This window comes from Lithobates pipiens, unplaced genomic scaffold (genome assembly GCF_037356315.1).
Source record: "Lithobates pipiens isolate NorthernLeopardFrog02 unplaced genomic scaffold, aLitPip1_a1.2 Scaffold_18, whole genome shotgun sequence".
Classification (NCBI taxonomy): domain Eukaryota; kingdom Metazoa; phylum Chordata; class Amphibia; order Anura; family Ranidae; genus Lithobates; species Lithobates pipiens.
The window spans coordinates 620759033-620781243 of record NW_027507758.1 but is presented as its reverse complement, the minus strand read 5'-3'; the positions used below and the strand labels follow the sequence as shown (position 1 = coordinate 620781243).

Here is a 22211-nt window from a genome sequence, read left to right as displayed (position 1 = left end):
ACAAGGGAGTACTCACCATGTACCAAAACCCACAAGAAAAAAAGATCCTGGGAGTGCAGATAAGTTACAGTGCCCAAACACTAAATAAGGGGAGATGCATCCTGTATAACAAAAAACACCACAAAGGATAAAGCATCTAACAAGGCTACTGCATGCCTTTTATTGAAAATTAGATATATACATATACATAAAACATGCTGGTGATAATATTGCCAAAACCCATAGGTGACCTTCCTTCCTTTCCTCCCCCCCCCCCCCCACCAGAACCTGAGCTCGCCCCCAAATACCCAACACTCACAACGTATGAGGGGTCTAATGGCACCTTAATGTCTCATTGAAGATAACCGGTCACAACAGAATGCTATCACATATTGGTCCCTTATGTGATAGCGATAAAATTACGTGAAAAAAAGTTACACCCAAACAATTCAACTCCCTCCCCCAAAAGTTTTGAGCCCCCATGTACATAAAAATATAAACAACATGTCATGACCTCTTACATACAAATATATTCTATGAAGAAAAATTCCCCTAAATGGGTGGGATTTTAAATGACCACCAACACCAGACAAAGGTTCACAATGTATACAAAATTTTATTAATAATTAAAAAATACATAGTACCACCAGAGGGGCATCTAAACTAGAGCATGTCCCAATGGCGTATTGACAGATGGACAATAACGAAACAAAAACCAAAAAAAAATATTTAAATGATTAAAATACTCTTCTTATATCACCCACACCCGATGCGTTTCCAGTTGCTGGTATCACAGAACTTTCACTCGATGATATATTGATACAATGATCTACAATGTAAAGAACCAATCTTTAAAAACACATAAAATTCATGTACCAGGCAAAAAAAAAAAAAGCAACCCAAACCCAAATGGCTAACCAAGCGGCCCATCTGAGATCATTGCCTAATGAGATGTATACTCGAAGGTCAACCGAACATACGTATCACTTTAGAGTATGGATATATCTGCAGGCTGGTTTAAATATAAATAAAGTATCATGCAGGTGCATAATGTCCTGCATATTCCTTCCAGATGCGTTTTACCTAGACCGGTGGACAGAACGATATATTGGATTCTAGATTACTTTTATACCCATTTCCAAACCTCTGTGTAAAAAGGTGGTTATATTGATTGCACTACATGTTACACAGTGCCATGGACAATGGAGAGAGAGCAACAATTCTAGGCCACGGTTAACTTTAAACTGATGACCTATAAAGGTTTTTAAAGCATTACCATTGGGCAATATTTGGGTAACAAAGTTTGTCATTACCGCACCGACACACAATTTTAAGACGGGAAATGTTAGGTATCTATTTACACAGGACAACTGAACTTCCTCTCCCATGATTCAATGCTGCCAACCATAAAGTCTTTTGAACTCCTTCTGCTTGTAGGCTCCTCCAGTGGATGGATGGTAGTGGTAAAGTGGTTCTAAAGCCTCAAGTTTTTTTTAACTCAATTCATATTATGTATTAAGGTGTAAAACCCTCTGTTGCAGAGGATCCCCCTACAAGCCCCCCTTATAGTTACCTGTGCCTGATCCAGTGATGTGCATGAGAGCAGTAGCTCTCCTGGAACTGTCCCTCCTTACTGGAAAGATTGGTAGCTGTGGGAACCATTGGCTTCTGCTCGTGTCAATCAAATCCTATGACAAGGGAGTAAGGGGCAGGGCCGAGCCCTGCTGTCTGTGTCAATAGACAAAAACAGCGGGGCTCAGGAGCTAGCCTGCATGTGTGCCACCATAGGAAGTGACTTTCTATGGTGGCACACAAAAAACAGAAGGAGCCAAGAGCGCTGGCGGGGGACTTCAGAAGAGGAGGAATGGGGCACACACAGAGCAGGTAAGTATGAAGTGTTTGTTGTTTTCATTTTTAAAAAATTGGAAGCTTTAATACTATTATTATACAGGATTTATATCACTATAACTCAGGTGATGTCTATTGGGAGCCCAGAGAGCACAGTGTCCTAAATCGCTCTCTGTCTCTAGCCAAGCACCTGTTTTTCCTTAATAGTGGTTGTAAACCTGAAAAAAACGAAAACAAAAAAAAAACCCCAATAAGACAAAGGCATAATGAGCTAGTATGCATCGCATACTAGCTCATTATGAAATACTCACCTTAGATCGAAGCTGTTGCAGCGATCCCCACACCACCGATGTGACCGGCGACATGTCTCCCGGAGTTATTCCTGGGTTTTCAGGCTCCGGCCAATCCCAGGTGCATCTGTCTGGGAGTTTGTGCAGTCATTGTCAGGTCTATCTGAACGAACCAGTGTCTAAGGGGCTTTTTTGTTTATTTCACCGCCTGTACCACTGTCCCGTTCAATATAGTAGAAAAACTATAGTATCTACCCTTTACACCTCCACTTGATTCCCAAACTCGCCCAGGAGATTGCCAATTTTAGCGTCACGGTTCCCCCGGGTTATTGGTGTGGTTTCTCCAATAATATACTCCTCTCGGATCAAACTCCTGAAGAAGCGGGTTTAAGACGAAACATGTAGAGTGTGAGATTGGAACTATCTAAACTGAGATCATTTTTGACTGGAATGAATTCCATATAAACGTCCAATCTCTATCAGAGGAATCAATGTCCTATTAGAATTGTTTGGTTGTCCTTTTTCTGACTTTTGTACTATTACCCTCCCTCTTCTCTCCCATTGTGGGTGAATCTTTAATATTGACATAATTAATGTGTACATTTCTTTTAAAAACCATTGTATTGTGAGTTTACCGTACCGTACCATGAAAGTACTCAATGCCTCAACTCAATTTGCTATGCTTTATCTGAATTTATAGGACAGACGTACTCTATATTGCTGTACATTTTTTGTAGCACTTACCGTCTATTTATCACAGATCTGGCTAAATCATGTCACTGGAGGGTGTGTTATTGAGTACCTTTTTCCTGATCACAGCATCCTCAGGAGCCTGCTTCAGGACCTTCCCGCCATTCCTTTGAGTCTGGTATCGTCTGGATTGATGAGCCGGCAGAAGCCCACCCTCCCTACACACCCAAACTCGCTCATCCATGTCTTTATGGACCTTGCTTTGTGCACTGGTGTGCAGTCATGTTGGAACAGGAAGGGGCCATCCTCAATCTGTCCCCCAAGTTGGGAGCATGAAATTGTCCAAAATGTCTTGGTATGCTGATGCCTTAAGTGTTCCCTTTACTGGAACTAAGGGGCCAACCCCTGAAAACAACCCCAAACCATAATCCTCCCTCCACCAAATGATTTGGGGGGTAGCCAAAAATTTTTTGCAATATAGTGTGGGTGAGCGAGTTTGGGGTGGTGGAGACTGACTGGCCTGCACAGAGTCCAGACCTCACCCTGATAGAACACCTTTGGGATGAATTAGGGCCGAGACTGAAAGCCAGGCATTCTTGTCCAACATCAGTGCCTGACCTCACAAATGCAGTTCTGGAAGAATGGTCAAACAGTCCCATAGACACACTCCTAAACCTTGCGGACAGCCTTCCCAGAAGAGTTGAAGCTGTTATAGCTGCAAAGGGCGGGCCAACTCAATATTGAACCATATGGACTAAGATTGGGATGCCATTAAAGTAAAAGATTTACTTGATCACTGTGTCATAATCTGGTGTCTGTGTTATTGCATTGATATTCAGAAATGTTCGAACCCAGGGTGTTAGAGGTGTCGGGAGACTTGCAGGGCAATCATTGGAGTCAAGTATCTTTAAGCGCCCCTCATGGGGTAACTACACATATAGAATTTATTACTCGTACTCAAAGCACTAATACACCTCGAGGGCTGTGCGGGATCCCTGATGTACATGAAGACAGGACTTTAACGAGTAAAAATTCCCTCACTCAGAACAGGAAAGTGGTTTCTCCCCCATGTGTGATCTCTCATGTGTATAAAGGGAGGACTTCTGTGTAAAACATTTCCCACACTCAGGACAGGAATACGGCTTTTCTCCCATGTGAGACCTCAGATGTCTGTAAAGATTGCACTTCAAAGAAAAACATTTCCCACACTCAAGACAGGAATACGGCTTCTCACCTGTGTGCAGTCTCTGATGAGTGTACAGATTTGACTTCACTGAAAAGCATTTCCCGCACTCAGGACAGGAATACTGCTTTTCCCCCGTGTGCAATCTCTGATGTCTGTAAAGATGCGACTTAACTAAAAAACATTTTCCACACTCAGCACAGGAATATGGCCTTTCCCCCGTGTGAGATCTCTTATGTGTCACAAGACTTGAAGCTTTTGCAAAACATTTCCCACACTCAGAACAGGAATATGGCTTCTCACCAGTGTGAGATCTCTGATGTATGATAAGACTGGTCTTCTGTGAAAAAAAATTCCCACACTCAGTACAGGAATACGGCTTCTCACCCGTGTGAGATCTCTGATGTATGGAGAGATTGTACTTCTTTGAAAAACATTTCCCGCACTCAGGACAGGAATACGGCTTGTCACTTGTGTGAAACCATTGATGTGCGACAAGATCTGCTTTTTGTACAAAACATTTCCTGCACTCAGAACAGGAATACGGCTTCTTATCCATGTGCAATCTCTGATGTCTGTAAAGATGGGACTTCCTTGAAAAACATTTCCCGCACTCAGGACAGGTAAACGGCTTCTCACCTGTGTGAGATCTCTGATGCACAATAAGCTTGGATTTAGAAGGCAAACACTTCCCGCACTCAGTACAGGGAAACCTCTTATCTGTTGGAAGGATGGCACCGTCCCTCACAGTCTGGGGTTCCTCAGGATAAGAGGAATAAGATGGTCCATCTACACTGTGTGGTGCCGGATGGACATTTGAGGTAGTCGGGTTTTCTCCTGGACTATACTGTGTGATGTCCTCATCTTCTACTTTACAGTCTGGAGACAAAGTGAGACAATCCTCTGAGGTTTTCCTCATCTCCCGTCCATCTACTAAAATAGAAATAAAAAGGTTATTACTAGACATGAGCTGATTGGTTCCCCTAAACCAGGACTCCGCCCACATCAGGCAGCTTTGTCTCTGAGGATCTTACAATTCCCCCCTCAAGGTAACTAGTAAATGGGTCCTCTGATCTCCTACCAGATCATTTCTTTATTCATGGACCTTAGTCAGAGAGTAAGGAAACAACGAGAACTGTCTTTTGCAGAAGTCGGGCTTATGTAATGTATTGTACAGGATTTAGGACTATATACTATCAGAAATATGTACAGTAATGTACAACAGCATATATAGTGCAGGGGTCAGGACTATGTAATGTGCAACACAATTGCTATAGTGTAAGAGTCAGGATTCATAATATTGGCTGACTCTCCTACCCGTCATAACTCCTATGGAAGAAAAATGATATTTTATCACATTTCTCTCATTTGACACTATGGAAAATTGAAAGACTAGGTTCACGTGAAATCCTCTTCTAGTTAACGATACAATGCCTTAGAAGGACTGTTTGTCAAGTAAGGAGACACTGTTGACTTCCAGTTACCCAGAACAATGGAGATATATGTCTAATGCCGCGTACACACGACCGGACTTTCCAGCAGACTAGGTCCGACGGTCTTCCCGATGGACATTCGCTGGAGCTCCAACGGACTTTCCGAACGAATGGACTTGGCCACACACAAACGGACTAAGTCCATTCGAAAGTCCCTTTGTTTTGAACGGGATGACGTAAACGGGACTAAACAAGGAAGTTCAATAGCCAATAGCCAATAGCTTCCCTCGCGTCGTATTTTGTCCGTCGGACCAGCACATAGACGAACGGTTTTCCCGATTTTTAGTCCGTCGGAATTGAGTCCGTCACATAGATTTGAAACATGTTCTATTTCTAGGTCCGTCGGATTTACTTTACAAAAAACTATCGGACTAAGCCCACACACGATCGAATTGTTCTGACGGACTAATCCCTTCGGACCTAGTCTGCCGGAAAGTCCAGTCGCGTGTACGCGGCATTATAAATAGTCCTGGGAAGTAGGGAAACCACGAGTTAGCTGAAAGAGTTTCAATCAAATTACACACAGTATTATTTTCCCATAAACAGGACCAGAAACCACTTGCTTACTGGGCACTTAAACACCCTTCCTGCCCAGACCAATTTTCAGCTTTCGGTGCTCTCACACTTTGAATGACAATTACTCAGTCATGCAACACTGTACCCAAATGAATTTTTTGTCCTTTTTTTCCCACAAATAGAGCTTTCTTTTGGTGGTATTTGATCACCTCTGGGGTTTTTATTTTTTGCGCTATAAATGAAAAAAGACCAAAAATTTCGAAGAAAACCGCATATTTCTTTGTTTCTGTGACAGAATTATGCAAATTATTAATTTTTCTTCATACATTTTGGCCACAATTTATACTGCTACATATCTTTGGTAAAAATAACCCAAATTAGTGGATATTATTTGGTCTTTGTGAAAGTTAGAGAGTCTACAAGCTGTGGTGCGAATCGCACAAAATTGATCACATCTGATGTACTGGTGGCCTATCTCATTTCTTGTGACCCGAACAAGTCAGGAAAGTACAAATACCCCCCAAATGACCCCTTTTTGGAAAGTAGACATTCCAAGGTATTTAGTAAGAGGCATGGTGAGCTTTTTGATGTTGTCATTTTTTTCCCACAATTCTTTGCAAAATTAAGATTTTTCATTTTTTTTATTTTTCTCCACAAAATTGTCATTGTAATAGGTTATTTCTCTCACATGGTATGTGTATACCGCAAATGACACCCCCAAAAAAATTCTGCTACTCCTCCTGAGTATTACGATACCACATGTGTGTGACTTTTTCACAGCCTGGACACTTAGAGAGGCCCAACATGCAGGGAGCACCATCACGTGTTCTAGGAGCATAAATTACACATCTAACTTGTTGACTACTTATTACACTTTTGAAATACCAGGACAATGACACGTGACACTGATGACAGATGGCACTGGGGACAAATGGCACTGACAACAGGTGGCACTGGGGGCAGATAGCACTGGGGGGGGGGGTGGATTGCACTGGGGTGGATGGCACTGGGGCGGATGGCACTGGGGCGGATAGCACTGGGGCAGGATGGCACTGGGGCAGGATGGCACTGGGGCAGGATGGCACTTTTTTTTTTTTTTTTTCTCTCTCTGTTCACTGACGGCTGCTGCAGCCGTTCATCTCTCCCCTCTCACACTGTCTGTGTGAGGAGGGAGAGCGGCGCTGAGAGATGATCTCATATGTTTACATATGAGATCATCTCCCATTGGTCACGCCGATCACGCTGTAAACGGCCGCTGTGATTGGCCGTTTACAGCGATCTGTGTTTGCCTGTCCCCGGGGGACACGGCGAACACAGAACTTCCGCGATGTGCGCCCACGGCGGCGCGCATTGCGGAAGTAAACAATAGGACGTCCAGGGACGGCCAATTGCAGGAAAGCGCCTGCTCTAAGGCCGTAAATCGGCTATAGGGCGGGCGCGAGGTGGTTAAACAAAACTTCCCCTCTATGTTTACAATACGAGAACTTCAGAACTCACAAACATGACACATCGTATTTTTTTTCCAGGTGGAGGAGAACAAACATTTCTGGTTTCCCTTTCAAGCATAGATCCTCCATTGTTAATTGAAATGAAGGACATTGGGTGAGAAACTGTTAACCATTAAGTCAGCTTGCGAGAATCTTTTTTTATACGGGCTTGAAACCAAAGAAAGAAAAGAGATTGATATTTTTCAGAATTATAAAAAAATAAAACTTGATACTTCTGGAACATTTCAGGAAAAGTCTAAAAGAGAATGAAGTATTAAGATGCTTGTCCATTCAGATGGGTATATAATCAGGGTGAAATAGCATATTAGCTTAAAAGGATGTGCTAAAGTGGTTGTAAACCCTTACAACCAACTTTGACCTACAGGTAAGCCTAGATTAAGGCTTACCTGTAGGTCCAAGAAATATCTCCTAAATCTACACGGTTTAGGAGATATTTACCCGAAGACAGCGGCGCGCAGGCGCACTGGGCAGGCCGCAGATCGCGGCAATATGACGCGAGTGATGGCTCCCGTGCGCATGTGTGGGAGTGACGTCATCGCGGCTCCGGCGATGACACCCGGAAGTCGCTCCGGGATACATGGCAGTGACGAAGAGGAAGACGGAGGACCGCTTCGGGGGCTTCGTTCTCAGGTAAGTTATTCATAATGAGCTAGTATGCTATGCATACTAGCTCATTATGCCTTTGCCTTACAGGGTGCGTTTAAAAAAAATAAAAAATAAATGTTGCCTTTACTTCCTCTTTAAGCTTATTATGGTTATCATTGTTCATTTGTAATCATTATTGCAGAAAGGTGTGCTTTATAACGTAGCCATATTCAAATAGTAGTTTATAATGTGGGAATTTCATGTATATTAGGGATCTGCAATTAGCGGACCTCCAGCTGTTGCTAAACTACAAGTCCCATCATGCCTCTGCCTCTGGGTGTCATGCTTGTGGCTCTAAGCCCTTGTACACACGGTCGGACATTCCGACAACAAAATCCGTCAGATTTTGTCCGAAACTTGTGTTGCATACACACGGTTGGACAAAGTTGTCGGAAAATCCGATCGTTCGGAACGTGATGGCGTTATTTCGTTACGACGGGACTACGTTCAGGCTAGTAGCCAATAGGTTTGGTCTAGGAATTTGATCTGAGCATGCGTGGCACTTTGTCCGATCGGAATTCTCTACACACAATCGTACAAAGTCCGATCGGATCATGTTGTCAGAAAGTTTTATAGCCCAGCTCTAAAACTTTGTCCGTCGGATATTCCGATGGAAACAATCCGATGGAGCCCACACACAGTCGGATTATCCAACAACACGGTCCGATCTGACATTTTCCGTCGGAATGTCCGACCGCGTGTACAAGGGCTAAGAGTCTTGCTATGCCTCATGGGAATTGTAGTTCTGCAACAGCTGGAGGTCTGCTAATTGCATATCACTGATGTATATCGTTAACAATTGATTATGAAATCATGCCATCTCTGTATTTAAAAGTTTACATTTGAATACTGCTACACTAAATAGTCAGGATCATACATTAGAAATCACCAGACTCTCCTTGGCATTCTATATATTTTAGATAGAATCACCAAGTCCAACTTTTTATAGTAAAACATGAAATTGTGAAATGGAAGGAAAATGATAAATGGTTTTCCAATTTTTATACAAATAAATATGTGAAAAGTGTGGCTTAGATTTGCATTCAGCCCCCTTTACTCTGATATCCCTAACTAAAATCTAGTGGAACCAATTGCCTTCAAAAGTCACCTAATTAGTAATAAATAGTCCACCTGTGTGTGTGATTTAATCTCTGCATAAATATAGCTGATCAGTGAAGCCCTCAGAGGTTTGTTAGAGAACATTAGTCAACAAACAGCATTATGAAGGCCAAGGAATACACCAGACAGGTCAGGGATAAAGTTGTGGAGAAGTTTAAAGCAGGGTTAGGGTATAATAAAATATTCCAAGCTTTGAACAGCTCATGGAGCACTGTTCAATCCATCATCCGAAAAGGGAAAGAGTATGGCGCAACTGCAAACCTACCAAGACATGGCCGTCCACCTAAACTGACAATCCGGGCAAGGAGAGCATTAATCAGAGAAGCAGCCAAGAGGTCCATGGTAACTCTGGAGGAGCTGCAGAGATCCACAGCTCAGGTAGGAGAATCTGTCCACAGGACAACTATTAGTCGTGCTCTCCACAAATCTGACCTTTATGGAAGAGTGGCAAGAAGAAAGCCATTGGTGAAAGAAAGCCATAAGAAGTCCCGTTTGCAGTTTGCGAGAAGCCATGTGGGGGACACAGCAAACATGTGGAAGAAGGTGCTCTGGTTAGATGAGACCAAAATTTAACTTTTTGGCCCAAAAGCAAAACGCTATGTGTGGCGGAAAACTAACACTGCACATCACCCTGAACACACCATCCCCACCGTGAAACATGGTGGTAGCAGCATCATGTTGTGGGGATGCTTTTCTTCAGCAGGGACAGGGAAGCTGGTCAGAGTTGATGGAAAGATAAATGGAACCAAATACAGGGCAATCTTAGAAGAAAACCTGTTGAGCCCAGTACACACTATCAGTTTTTCTGCTGATTTTTTCCTTCAGATTTACCAAAACCATATAATATGAGGTCAAACCTTAGGAGTTTCAATCTGTATGCAATCAGGCAGGCCCTTCTACTACATGGGTTTGGTAAACCTGAAGGAAAAAAAAATCAGCAGAAAATCTGATAGTGTGTATGGGGCATAATTTTCCAACGGAAAAGGTCCGATCGCATTATGTTGTCGGAAAATCCGATCGTGTGTGGGCTCTATCAGACTTTTTCAGTCGGAAATCCCAACGGAAAAAGTTTGAGAGCTGGATCGAAAATTTTCCGACAAAATCCAATCGTTTGTAGAGAATTCCGACGGACAAAGTGCCACGCATGCTCAGATTAAATTAGGAGACCAAAGCTATTGGCTACTAGCCTCTACGTAGTCCCATCGTACGCAACGAACGTCACCACGTTCCGAGCGATCGGATTTTCCGACAACTTTGTCCGACCGTATGTATGCAAGACAAGTTTGGCACAAAATGCGTCGTAAAAAATCTGATGGATTTTGATGTTGGAATGTCCGACCGTGTGTACAGGGCATTAGAGTTTGCAAAAGACTGGAGACTGGGGGGGGTCCCCTTCCAGCAGGACAACGATCCTAAACATATAGCCAGAGCTACAATGGAATGATTTAGATCAGGGCTCTCAAACTGGTGGCCCTCCAGCTGTTTCAAAACTACAAGTCCCATCATGCCTCTGCATGTGGGAGTCATGCTTGCAACTGTCAGCCTTGCAATGCCTCATGGGACTCGTAGTTTCGCAACAGCTGGAGGGCCACCAGTTTGAGACCCCTGGTTTAGATCAAAGAATATTCATGTGTTAGAATATCCCACTCAGAGCCCAGACCTAAATCCAATCGAGAATCTGTGGCAAGACTTGAAAATTGCTGTTCACAGACGCTCTCCATCCAATCTGACAGAGATTGAGCTATTTTGCAAAGAAAAATGGGCACAATTTTCACTCTAGATGTGCAAAGCTGGTAGAGACATCCCCAAAGAGACTTGAAGCTATAATTGCAGCGAAAGATGATTCTACAAAGTATTGACTCAGGGGGGGCTGAATACAAATGTACACCACACTTTTCACATATTTATTTGTAAAAGAAAACCATTTATCATTTTCCTTCCACATCACAATTATGTGCCACTTTGTGTTGGTCTATCACATAAAATCCCAATAAAATACATTTATGTTTTGGTTGTAACATGGCAAAGTGTGGAAAATTTCAAGGTGTATGAATACTTTTTCAAGGCACTATAAGTAAACACAGGGTTGATAATTAGGCTGCTCTACCAATCCTAGAGGAGGATATACCTTTTGGGCCAGATTTATCAAAATGTTATGAGTATATTACCCTGCGATTCAGACCCGCTTCTTGATTGGCCGATAGCTGGATTAGTGTTGCAACAGCAAATATTAATTTGCTGTTGCAGCACAACTGGGTGGGATCTGGATGCAACGTTCTGCGCCCAAAGCCCGCCCTATTTTGAAGTCTATTAGAGCCTCTGGCTCTAATCAGGTGCTTCAAAAAACACATGGATAGGGAGGGTGCCAGCTGAGTTAGGGGGGCGGCGCCCATGCACCCACAATGCACGGGCTGCCACTGTCCTCATCACACATCACCAGACTTCGCCATCCAGATCAGACCACCTCATCTAGATCTGACACCTCATTGAAGCCAGGGCACCCAGTTCCAGCCTTGCCATTTTGGGGAAAATCGAATCCACTTATTAATCAGCGGCCTTTTTTAGGAGGGCCTGGCCAAATAGCAATTTTAAGGGGTAACTATATTTTGAACATTTAGGATTGATTTTTCTGTGTGTATTTTATGCTGGTTGAATTGCTACCCAATTAGAGCTCCCAACACCCTAAAATGTGTTCATTTTAATTTCACTTTAACTGGCATAACTTCAAATGAACTTCACCCTGTAATCCGACTGCAGCAGGTTCATGTGTCAGGTTAATCAAACACAGATTATTATCTGCCAAAGTATATCCAATTGGTTAGGATATCTACAAAAGGGGAACATCAATATTGTAGTCAATCTCATAGGCAGCCCTCAATAATTCCACTCACCTGCTTGCATTTTGCGAGTGGATTTTGAGGGCTGGCGAGCGTAGGCTGGCTGGGAGCGAGTGAGCACCACCGGCCGGTGGGTTGTATGGGAGTCCTTCTCCCAGCGCTTGCAGAGGGGAAGAGAGGAGAGAGCCGGCTGGATGATTCAGAGCGCGAGAGACATCACAAGCAGCTTTCATTTCAGTAGCCGAGTGTTCCCCGCACTCGCTGTCACACACAGCCCCACCCCCTGGTCTCTGGGAATTTGATAGCCAGATCACTCGTCCAATCACGGGACGAGTTATGTGTATCAAAGTTCCCCGACCATGGGGCAGGGCTGTACGGGACACCGAGCGGCGGGAACACAGCAATTGAAATCAAAGCTGTTCCAGTGATGTCTCTCTGCGTTCTTATCATCCGGCCGGCAATGCTCTTCCTCTTCTCTGCTCCCCTGCATGATGGACACGGTCAGGCTGCATGATGGACACGGGCAGGCTGTATTGGTGGACCCGGGCAGGCTGCATTGGTGGACACGGTCAGGCTGCATTGGTGGACACGGTCAGGCTGCATTGGTGGACACGGTCAGGCTGCATGATGGACACGGGCAGGCTGCATGATGGACACGGGCAGGCTGCATGATGGACACGGGCAGGCTGCATTGGTGGACACAGGCAGGCTGCATTGGTGGACACGGGCAGGCTGCATTGGTGGACACGGGCAGGCTGCATTGGTGGACACGGGCAGGCTGCATTGGTGGACACGGGCAGGCTGCATTGGTGGACACGGGCAGGCTGCATTGGTGGACACGGGCAGGCTGCATTGGTGGACACGGGCAGGCTGCATTGGTGGACACGGGCAGGCTGCATTGGTGGACACGGGCAGGCTGCATGGGTGGACACGGGCAGGCTGCATGGGTGGACACGGGCAGGCTGCATGATGGACACCGGCAGGCTGCATGATGGACACGGGCAGGCTGCATGATGGACACGGGCAGGCTGCATGATGGACACGGGCAGGCTGCATTGGTGGACACGGACAGGCTGCATTGGTGGACACGGGCAGGCTGCATGGGTGGACACGGGCAGGCTGCATGGGTGGACACGGGCAGGCTGCATGGGTGGACACGGGCAGGCTGCATGGGTGGACACGGGCAGGCTGCATGGGTGGACATGGGTGAGGCTGCATTGGTAGACACAGGTGAGGCTGCATTGGTGGACACAGGTGAGGCTGCATTGATGGATAGGGGTGAGGCTGTATTGATGAGCATGGATAAAGCTGCTTAATTCTGCATAAAACATTTAAATGTAATTTCATGAGATAATTTATGAGGGCGTGTTTATGTGTGGGGCAGGGTAGGGGTGGGGTGGGGCAACTGGTGGTGAGTAACTCTTAAGGCCTGGCTAGTAGCTCAGGACTTGAAATTTTGAGCCCTGTCATAGGTATACATTTTACAGTAACAAATAATTTCCAAACCTTATTGCAAGATATAAGGTCTGTGTCCAACCAACAATAAAATAGTTAGTGGTAATTGTAAGTGACTTATTGTAAATAAATATTAATTAATTTTTTATAGTCTCAGTCTATACTTATACACCAAACTTTGAGTTTTTGTTTTTTAATTCGGTTGGCAAAATAGCTCAAAATAATTAAGTCAGTTAAATTATTTTTATAAATTATTTTTATAAATGTATTGGAGGCACTGTGATTTGATCAATTTAGCTGTCTAAACTAATCGTTCAGGCATTCCCTGTCATAATTATTAGAGGCACTGCTGAAATCGATTACGTGAAGAATGGGGGGGGGGGGGGGGGGGCGGACAACCAAGATGAAGACTGGACTGATCCTGAAGACCACCATCATTGGGTTATTGACTCCTCCCTCATTATCACTTTCTGTTTAAGGTTCCAAAGTTTGAAGACTTTATCACATTATTATGAACATGTAAAAGTCTGTGCTCCAATCAAATCATCAGATATAAAATGTCCAGCTGGTAGAAAATGTGTGTAGCAAAAGAGAATACATATTATGTGTATATATAGCAGTGGATAGAGGGGAGAGAGTAGAAGTCAGGACTATGTAATGTACAACGTATTGTATAGGATACAATAATTATGACTATATAGTATCAGGACTATGTAACACATATGATAATGTGTATAGGGCAAGGTTAGGATTATGCAATATACAACAAATAGTATATAGTGCAGGGGTCAGGACTACGTAATAAGCCAGGGGTTGACAAATTTGCTTGGAATCTAGGAGCCAGCTAAAAAAGTTAGGAGCCAGGTCCGTGACGGCGATCTGGACCTGTCCCTGGCCTGACATGGAGACGAGTGAGGGGAAGATAGCCCCCAGCCCCTCACCTGTCTCCAAGTCATTGTCCATAGCTATTAGAGGGACATTTTATTTGTTTTATTTTTTTCAAATGACGATTTTTTTTTAAATTGCATTTTAGTGTAAATATGAGATGTGAGGTCTCTCTGACCCCAGATCTCATATATAAGAGGACCTGTCATGCTTTTTTCTATTACAAGGGATTTTTACATTCCTTGTAATAGGAATAAAAGTGACACACATTTTTTTTTTTAAAGAACAGTGAAAAAAAATAAAAATAAAAGTTAAAATAAGAAAAAAAAAATTTTTTTTTAAATGTGCCCTGTCCCGCCAAGCTTGCGTGCAGAAGCGAACGCATATATGAAAGCAATGTTCAAACCACACATGTGAGGTATCGCTGCGATCGGAAGAGTGAGAGCAATAATTCTAGCCCTAGACCTTCTCTGTAACTCAAAACGTGCAACCTGTAGAATTTTTTAAATGTCGCCTATGGAGATTTTAAAGGGTAAAAGTTTGTCGCCATTCCATGAGCGGGCGCAATTTTGAAGCATGACATGTTGGGTATCAATTTACTCGGCGTAACATTATCTTTCACAATATAAAAAAAATTGGGCTAACTTTACTGTTGTCTTATTTTTTTTTATTAAATAAATTATTTTTTCCCCAAAAAAAGTGCGCTTGTAAGTACGCTGTGCAAATATGGTGTGACAGACATTATTGCAACAACCACCATTTTACTCTCTAGGGTGTTAGAATAAAAAAGAAAAAAAAAGTGTGTGTGTGTATGTATATATATATATATATATATATATATATATATATATACACATACACACACACACACACACACACACATATATATGTATGTAATGTTTTCTAAGTAAATGGAAGGAGATCTATTAGCATTAATGGTTGTAATTCCAACGGCCACCACAAGAGGGCGCCAGATTCCAGAAGGAATAGGATCACAGAAGGGAATAGCTAGCATCACAGAAGGCCTCAAAGCCGGGGGCTCAATTACCGGCCGCCGGCGGCGCGGCCCGACGCAATCACGCTGGGGGGGTCCACGGAGACAGGATACCCCCAGCTGTGCTGCCCCAGGCGCCAGTCGCTAATTCTAGTCGCCAATGCGACCTGGCGCCCGGGTTTTGTCGAGCCCTGTAATAAGCAATATAAAGTATACATTGTAAGAGTCAGGACTCATAATATTGGTATTCAGCAATCACTGGAAGCTTAAGTGACTTGGATCTGAGACTATACAGACATATCCCAAACACCCGACACAGTCATCAAACATCAGAGCAAGTAATCCTGGGAGAATTGTTCTGACAGAGGTCTTGCTAGACTCAGGCAATGCACGTGCATCAGGAGCCTTGGTTGAGCAATGACTATGATAAAAATTGAGAATTTGCTGCCAGCTGAACCCCAGAATCTCCATAAATCCAGTCTAGATACATAAATTGTGTCTGCAGCACAGAGAAGGGAGATTATCGGAGAGAAATACAGGAATACAGGACGGGGAACACAGCTCAGGAAAGTGACCAGGGGATTACAGGCTGATATCACCCAGTCCTTGCCCTACTCTGGACCAATCAGTGAGCAGTATAGGTGGAGGAATGTATTTAGTGGTAATGACCCACCTGTGCTGATCTCTGTAGGAGTGTCCTCCTCTATAAATGTCCCCGTTATTCCATCCTCCTCCATAGACTGCTGATCATCGCTCACATACCTCTCCTCTTCTTCTGATTTAACCTCAACTTTTATATCGATCAGATCTTCACCCTAAACCAAGAAAATTATAGAAAATATAATCTGTAAATTACGAGCTTTAATATTGTTATAATATATATATATATATATATATATATATATATATATATATATATATATATATATATATATATATATATATATATATATATATATATGATTTAATATTGAGTTAATATGCCAGATGTTCCTTTCCAACAACCTTGTAATGGTGATGATCCCGGGAATACAGAGGACGGGGACATCTCTCTGGTGGGTTTCTGTAGCTGGAGGACTCCATCATGTTGTCCTGGGACAGATCTTTGTGTCTTATTAGAATTACAGATTCCCCCATCAGTCCATCCTCATCATACTCCTCTTTTATTTCTTCTTTTACCTCAACTTTAGAATCTCTCAGGTTTCCACTCTGAATATAAAATAAAAATGATATCAATTGTAAGAATGCAGATAATGTACAGATCCTAATGATACTATCAGTGATTGTTCCTCATCTACCTGATGATGGTGAGGGATGGTGTGACCTTCCTGTGTGGAATCCCGGGAATACAGAGGACGGGGACATCTCTCTGGTGGGTTCCCATTACTGGATCCATCTGTAGGAAACACACACACTGACTGAATACATTGTTTCTATGTGTTTATCAGATGATGGGGGATCTAGGTGGAGCCTCCGTACTGCTCTCTCCTTTACAATAAAGTCTCCTCTTACCCGGTGATGTGAGGGGCGGCTGATTGTCCATCATGACGTCCTTGTAGAGATCCTTGTGTCCTTCTAAATACTCCCACTCCTCCATGGAGAAATAGACAGTGACATCCTGACACCTTATAGGAACCTGACACACACAATGATACAGTCACCATCCAGACACATCCCTTGTCTGTTACTGGATAATGTCCCAGAATTCCCGGCACCGCTCACCTCTCCTGTCAGCAGCTCCGTCATCTTCTTGGTGACTTCTAGAATCTTCTGCATGTTGTGTCTCTCAGGTTTTAGGGAGTCACATGGAGGCACTGTGATGGTCATATGATCTCCTGACAGAAGAGGAAATCTCTGCATTGGAAAACCAATAGGAATATCATGTTAGAATCCCAGAATCCTCCTCACCTCTCCGGTCAGGTCTGTGTTTTATTAATAGAGATAAGAGTGATGTCATGTGACCTCCCAGAATCCTCCTCACCTCTCCGGTCAGCAGGAAGATGATCTCCAGGGTAAGGTTTAGTATCTTCTCAGTCATGCGACTCCGGTCCTCCTCCATCCTCATTTGATCTATACAGGTCTCCTTGTAGATGGATAACTTTGATAAATGAAAGTAAGAAATATTTAACCTGGTCTGTTTAGTATTTGTTACATTTTCAATGTCCTCCTGACTTGCCAAATCTAAAATCCCCATTTCTCTGTTGGGTTTGGTTTCATAACTGGTTTTGACAATTTTTAGATCTGCAGACAAGGAATGATAAATACGATCCTTCCTTTGACTTGTTTATTCTGCAGCAGTACTGTGAGGTCAATGTAGGGTCATCATGATGTCCAGAAAGGGGAACATCCTTACTTTTGCCTGGGTTTGCTAGCTAATCCGGATAATTGTCAGAACTCAGTCTGAAAGGCTCCAATCTCAGGCAGCCTGCTGACTGACAGGTGTGATGTCACTGTCAAAATCTGCAGTAAGAGAAGGGATTGGATTGGATAACAGGAGGATGGTGCTGGTGGAGTAGAAAGCTGTGGGGGAAGAGTCTGTTCTCTTCCCTCCAATGGCAGCCCAGTGTGGGTAGGAGGAGGACAACAGCAGTGAGGGGTTTGTTTTCTTGGTTGTCAAGTATACTGTACTATACATTGTACAGAGTGCCACTGGGCACTACCAGAGCCCATGTCTTTCGAATTTATTGGACTTGCCAACTATTAGGAGATGCTGCACAAACAGACCTCCTATAAGAAGTGAAAAATGCAATGGTAAGAAGGTAAAGGATACTTTCACTTCCTGGGAAGGAGTTAAGGAGGATTACAAATTGATTGTAGGTGGGAGGACCATCGGAGGCCAAGAGCTTCCCTAAATCTTACAGTCCCCCTTAGCTCAGAGCCTTTCAGACTGACTACTTCCTCAGAAGCCCCCACACCCTTTTAGCACCATTGCCCCCTCAGAGTCATTTAGCCCTATTGCTTCCTCAGAGTCCCCAAAAGTCCTTTAGCTACACTACCTCCTCAGGGGTCCCAGAGTTCGTCAGATGCCATAAACCCTCAGTGGCTCCTAGAGTTCTTTAACACCACTACCTCCTCAGAGGCCCATCAGCTCCTCTACTTCCCTTGCCCTCAGTATTTTCCTCCCTTTGACACCAGTGATGGAACATATTCTTCATGGCAGGCTGGGGAATGTTTTCTTCCTCCTGGCCAGCAATGTAAGGGGCTCTATGCTCCATACTCCTGACCCTTGCACTCCATCAATGTGTTGGCTGCATATTGTAATGATTGCCCATTGGCTGCCTGCGTAGTGTAATAATTGCCCTTTGTAGGCCCATGTATGGTCGGGATGGTCATTGTCTTGTCTATTTATTGTCAGTGCTGTGTGTTTAGAGGAGCATATTACTAGAATTTAAAGTGGTTCTAAAGGCTGGAGGTTTTTTATCTTTATTCATTTAATGCATGAAAAAAAACGTAAGTATGCAGCTCCCCTCCAATACTTACCCAAGCTTGATTGTGATCAAGTGATGTGCACGAGGTCCCTGCCTCCTCATTGGTTGAGACACAGCAGCAAGAGCCATTGGCTCCCACTGCTGTTAACTCAGAGCCAGGGAGGGGGGGGTGGGTTTGAACCCCGTTCTGTGTGTCTTACGGACACACAGAGGGGGACCTGACAGTGAGCGCACACAAGTATAACATAGCAATCGACTTGCTATGGGGGCATTCAGGGAAGAGGAAGAGCCAGGTGCATCAGCTGGGAACCCGAGAAGAGGAGGATCAGGGCCGCTCTGAGCAAAACCATTACACAGAGCAGGTGATTAATGGTGATTAATGAAAAAAAAAAAAGTATCATGACTTTAAGTCCGAAATGAAGACAATGTTCTGACCCTATTAGTGGGGAAATGTTCTAACCCTGAAGAGGTTAATAAATAAAATAATAAATGTTCAGGCAGCACTTGCACTATGGACAAAATATATGAATTCTTAACACGATAGTTGCAATGAAACTTTCTTATAAAGTGTCAGTCAACTCCTGGGGTAAGCTGGCGGCATTTACTCACATAAAAATGGGCTGTAAATTACTAGGTGTGCTGGGCCCTGTAGTCCCACTGAGTTTGTGGTGCCTGTGAAGCAATAGACACCCTTATAGTAGGAAATGGGAAATTACCGCATAAGGAGCAGAAGTGCTAATCCACCGCCAGAGTCCCGGCTGCAGATACTGTACTCCGGTGGATGCCAAACACCGCTTAGATAACCTGGTGACATCCAACGTATTTCTATCGGAAAATGCCAATCTTTGTCCAGGAGAACTATTGGCAGGTGAGGAGCTCCTAAAAAGTGCTCCTAACCCCCCCACAGATTCGTTAACCATTTATAGCCCAGAATAACTTAAAGAGGAAGTAAAGTCTTCCTTTTTAAATTGTACCTACAGGTAAGCCTATAAGAAGGCTTACCGGTAGGTACTGTAAATATCTCCTAAACTTGCACCATTTAGGAGCTATTTACTATATACGCTGCCGCTGATGTCATCGGCGCATTTGCTCTGAAGAAACGGCCGCCCGTGCCGTTTCTTCAGGGCCTTGTGTGTGGGAGTGATGTCATTGCGGCTCCGACCAATCACAGCGCTGGAGCCGGCAAGACTGGAAGAATAACCGGGGAAGATGTCAGCTGTTTCAGGGGTATGTGGGTGCCGCTGCTTGGACTTCGTTCTAAGGTAAGTATTTCATAATGAGCTAGTATGCGATGCTTACTAGCTTGTTATATATATATATATATATATATATATATATATATATATATATATATATATATATATATATATATATATATATATATATATATATATATATATATATACACAGTTCCTATTAGCACTACAAACTATTAGTCATGTGCATTGGTATGTGCAACCTGAAAAATATAAAGTGAACTAAGTTCCAGTGTGGCTACCAACCACTGGAAAAATGGATATCAGGATACAGAAAACAAAAAGCAGCGCACGATGGAAATCGCATGAAAACGTATTAGTCTTTAGAGAAGTAACATAATTAATTTATTGCAAGAGTCAAATATAAAAAGCTGCAGCAACAGTCAATAGTAGTATAAATACTTGCAGATGGTTGCAGAACAGTCATAAAAGCATATAGCTAAATCAGATACTGGTATAAATTATATATAATTATTATAATTATACCACTGCTGAGTGCGGATGAGAGGGGGTTAACATCAACCAATCGGCTTCAAGTTTGATAAAGCGCTGAAGCATGAAACATGTAGTCACGGCTTCACCTGAGCCTACGATGTTCCACTGCTGATTACCGACAAGATCTCGTTGTTTCCGGCTTCCCTTTGTTTCCGTGGTAACGCTGACGTCACCCAGTGTGTCTGGCTCCTAGTCTGCCTGCTCGGCCCTTTTGGCTTCCTTCCCCCTTACGGATGTCTCCGTCTAGCCTTTGCACAGCTGAGCTACACAGCATCCTCATAGGAGCGTCATCCCACGTCCCACGGTAGGGCTTGCTGTGCCCATCTGAGGATCCTCCTTACCGTGCATGTACGTGTGTTTGTAGGCTGAGCACTTTCATCTGGCAGCTACAAGATTTGAGACACCATCCTCCCCGATGTCATACTGGGATTTTCATACCATCTATTTAGAGTTGTGACAGCCCTCTCCACGGTCCAGCTTGAAGCCAATTGGTTGATGTTAACCCCCTCTCATCCGGACTCAGCAGTGGTATAGTTTATTATTCATACCAGTATCTTATTTAGCTATATGCTTTTATGACTGTTCTGCAACCATCTGCAAGTATTTATACTACTATTGACTGTTGCTGCAGCTTTTTATATTTGACTCTAAATTCATTATATTACTTCTCTAAAGACTAATAAGTTTTCATGCGATTGCCATCATGCGCTGCTTTTTGTTTTCTGTATACTGGCTCGTTATGCCTTTGTCTTACGGGTTTTTTTTTTTTATAGGGTTTACAACCTCTTTAAAAAACACCTTCTTCATTATAACACACTCATTTGTTTATCGTTTTATTGATAATCATCAATAACTGGTAAAACAATATAAAAAAATGCATAAAACAAATGAATCAAAAGCAAAAAACTCAATGGCAATATTGAGTCCAGCTGGAGCAATTGTATTGAGCTCAGAGGTCCATTTTGATTCCCATCTGGGTATTTTTTTGATAAATTTGCCCCCTTTCCGCTTTGGGTTCACCATCCCAACCTCCCAAAATCGAGCCCCTTTCAGACTCCTATTTTGAGATTCGTCATACTGTCTCTGGAGGGGGCGCTGATTATTCCCGTGTAAAATCTTAAATATATCTTCCCTCATCCCAACCTTTAATTATCATTTCATTCCCCCCACATACAATGTCTAGCACAAGCATTTACTGACATCAATAACTACAGACCATAGATTCCCTCATTAATCTACATTTACACACTATATATGTGTGTATCATCATCTGCTGGAGATAAAAGACATCACAGTGACTATGGAGGAAGAGCACGGACATGACGGGGGGGTTACTGGGTGTAAATAGAAAATAAGATCTTATTACCTCCTCTACTGCCACTTCCAACAATGTCTTCTCTCTACTTCCTCCTGACTCACCTCTCACCTAGAACTTCCTATCTGCACCTGGCATCACTTCCTGTCTGTATGTTACATCACCTCCTGTCTGGGTAGAAGTGAGGTCACCACCATGTGGAGCACAGAGGAACTGCAGCCCAGAGAAACGTTTCGTCGTGTGAACACGGCCTTGTGCTGTGTGTATGTACTGTA

General features: G+C 43.4%; 2 protein-coding genes across 2 annotated transcripts in view; both read right to left on the bottom strand.

Moving 5' to 3' along the window:
- Positions 1-22211, bottom strand: part of LOC143989468 (uncharacterized) — a 109271-nt gene that overhangs the window by 30225 nt on the left and 56835 nt on the right. The window lies entirely within an intron of this gene.
- LOC143989448 (uncharacterized) lies at positions 576-22058 on the bottom strand. The gene is made up of 8 exons (XM_077489576.1): positions 21988-22058; positions 17424-17540; positions 17165-17296; positions 16955-17078; positions 16741-16838; positions 16448-16651; positions 16116-16257; positions 576-4923 (listed from the first exon to the last, which is right to left on the bottom strand). The coding sequence occupies exons 2-8, from the start codon at positions 17505-17507 to the stop codon at positions 3845-3847; spliced, it is 1863 nt and encodes a 620-aa protein (XP_077345702.1). The 5' UTR covers positions 17508-17540; positions 21988-22058; the 3' UTR covers positions 576-3844.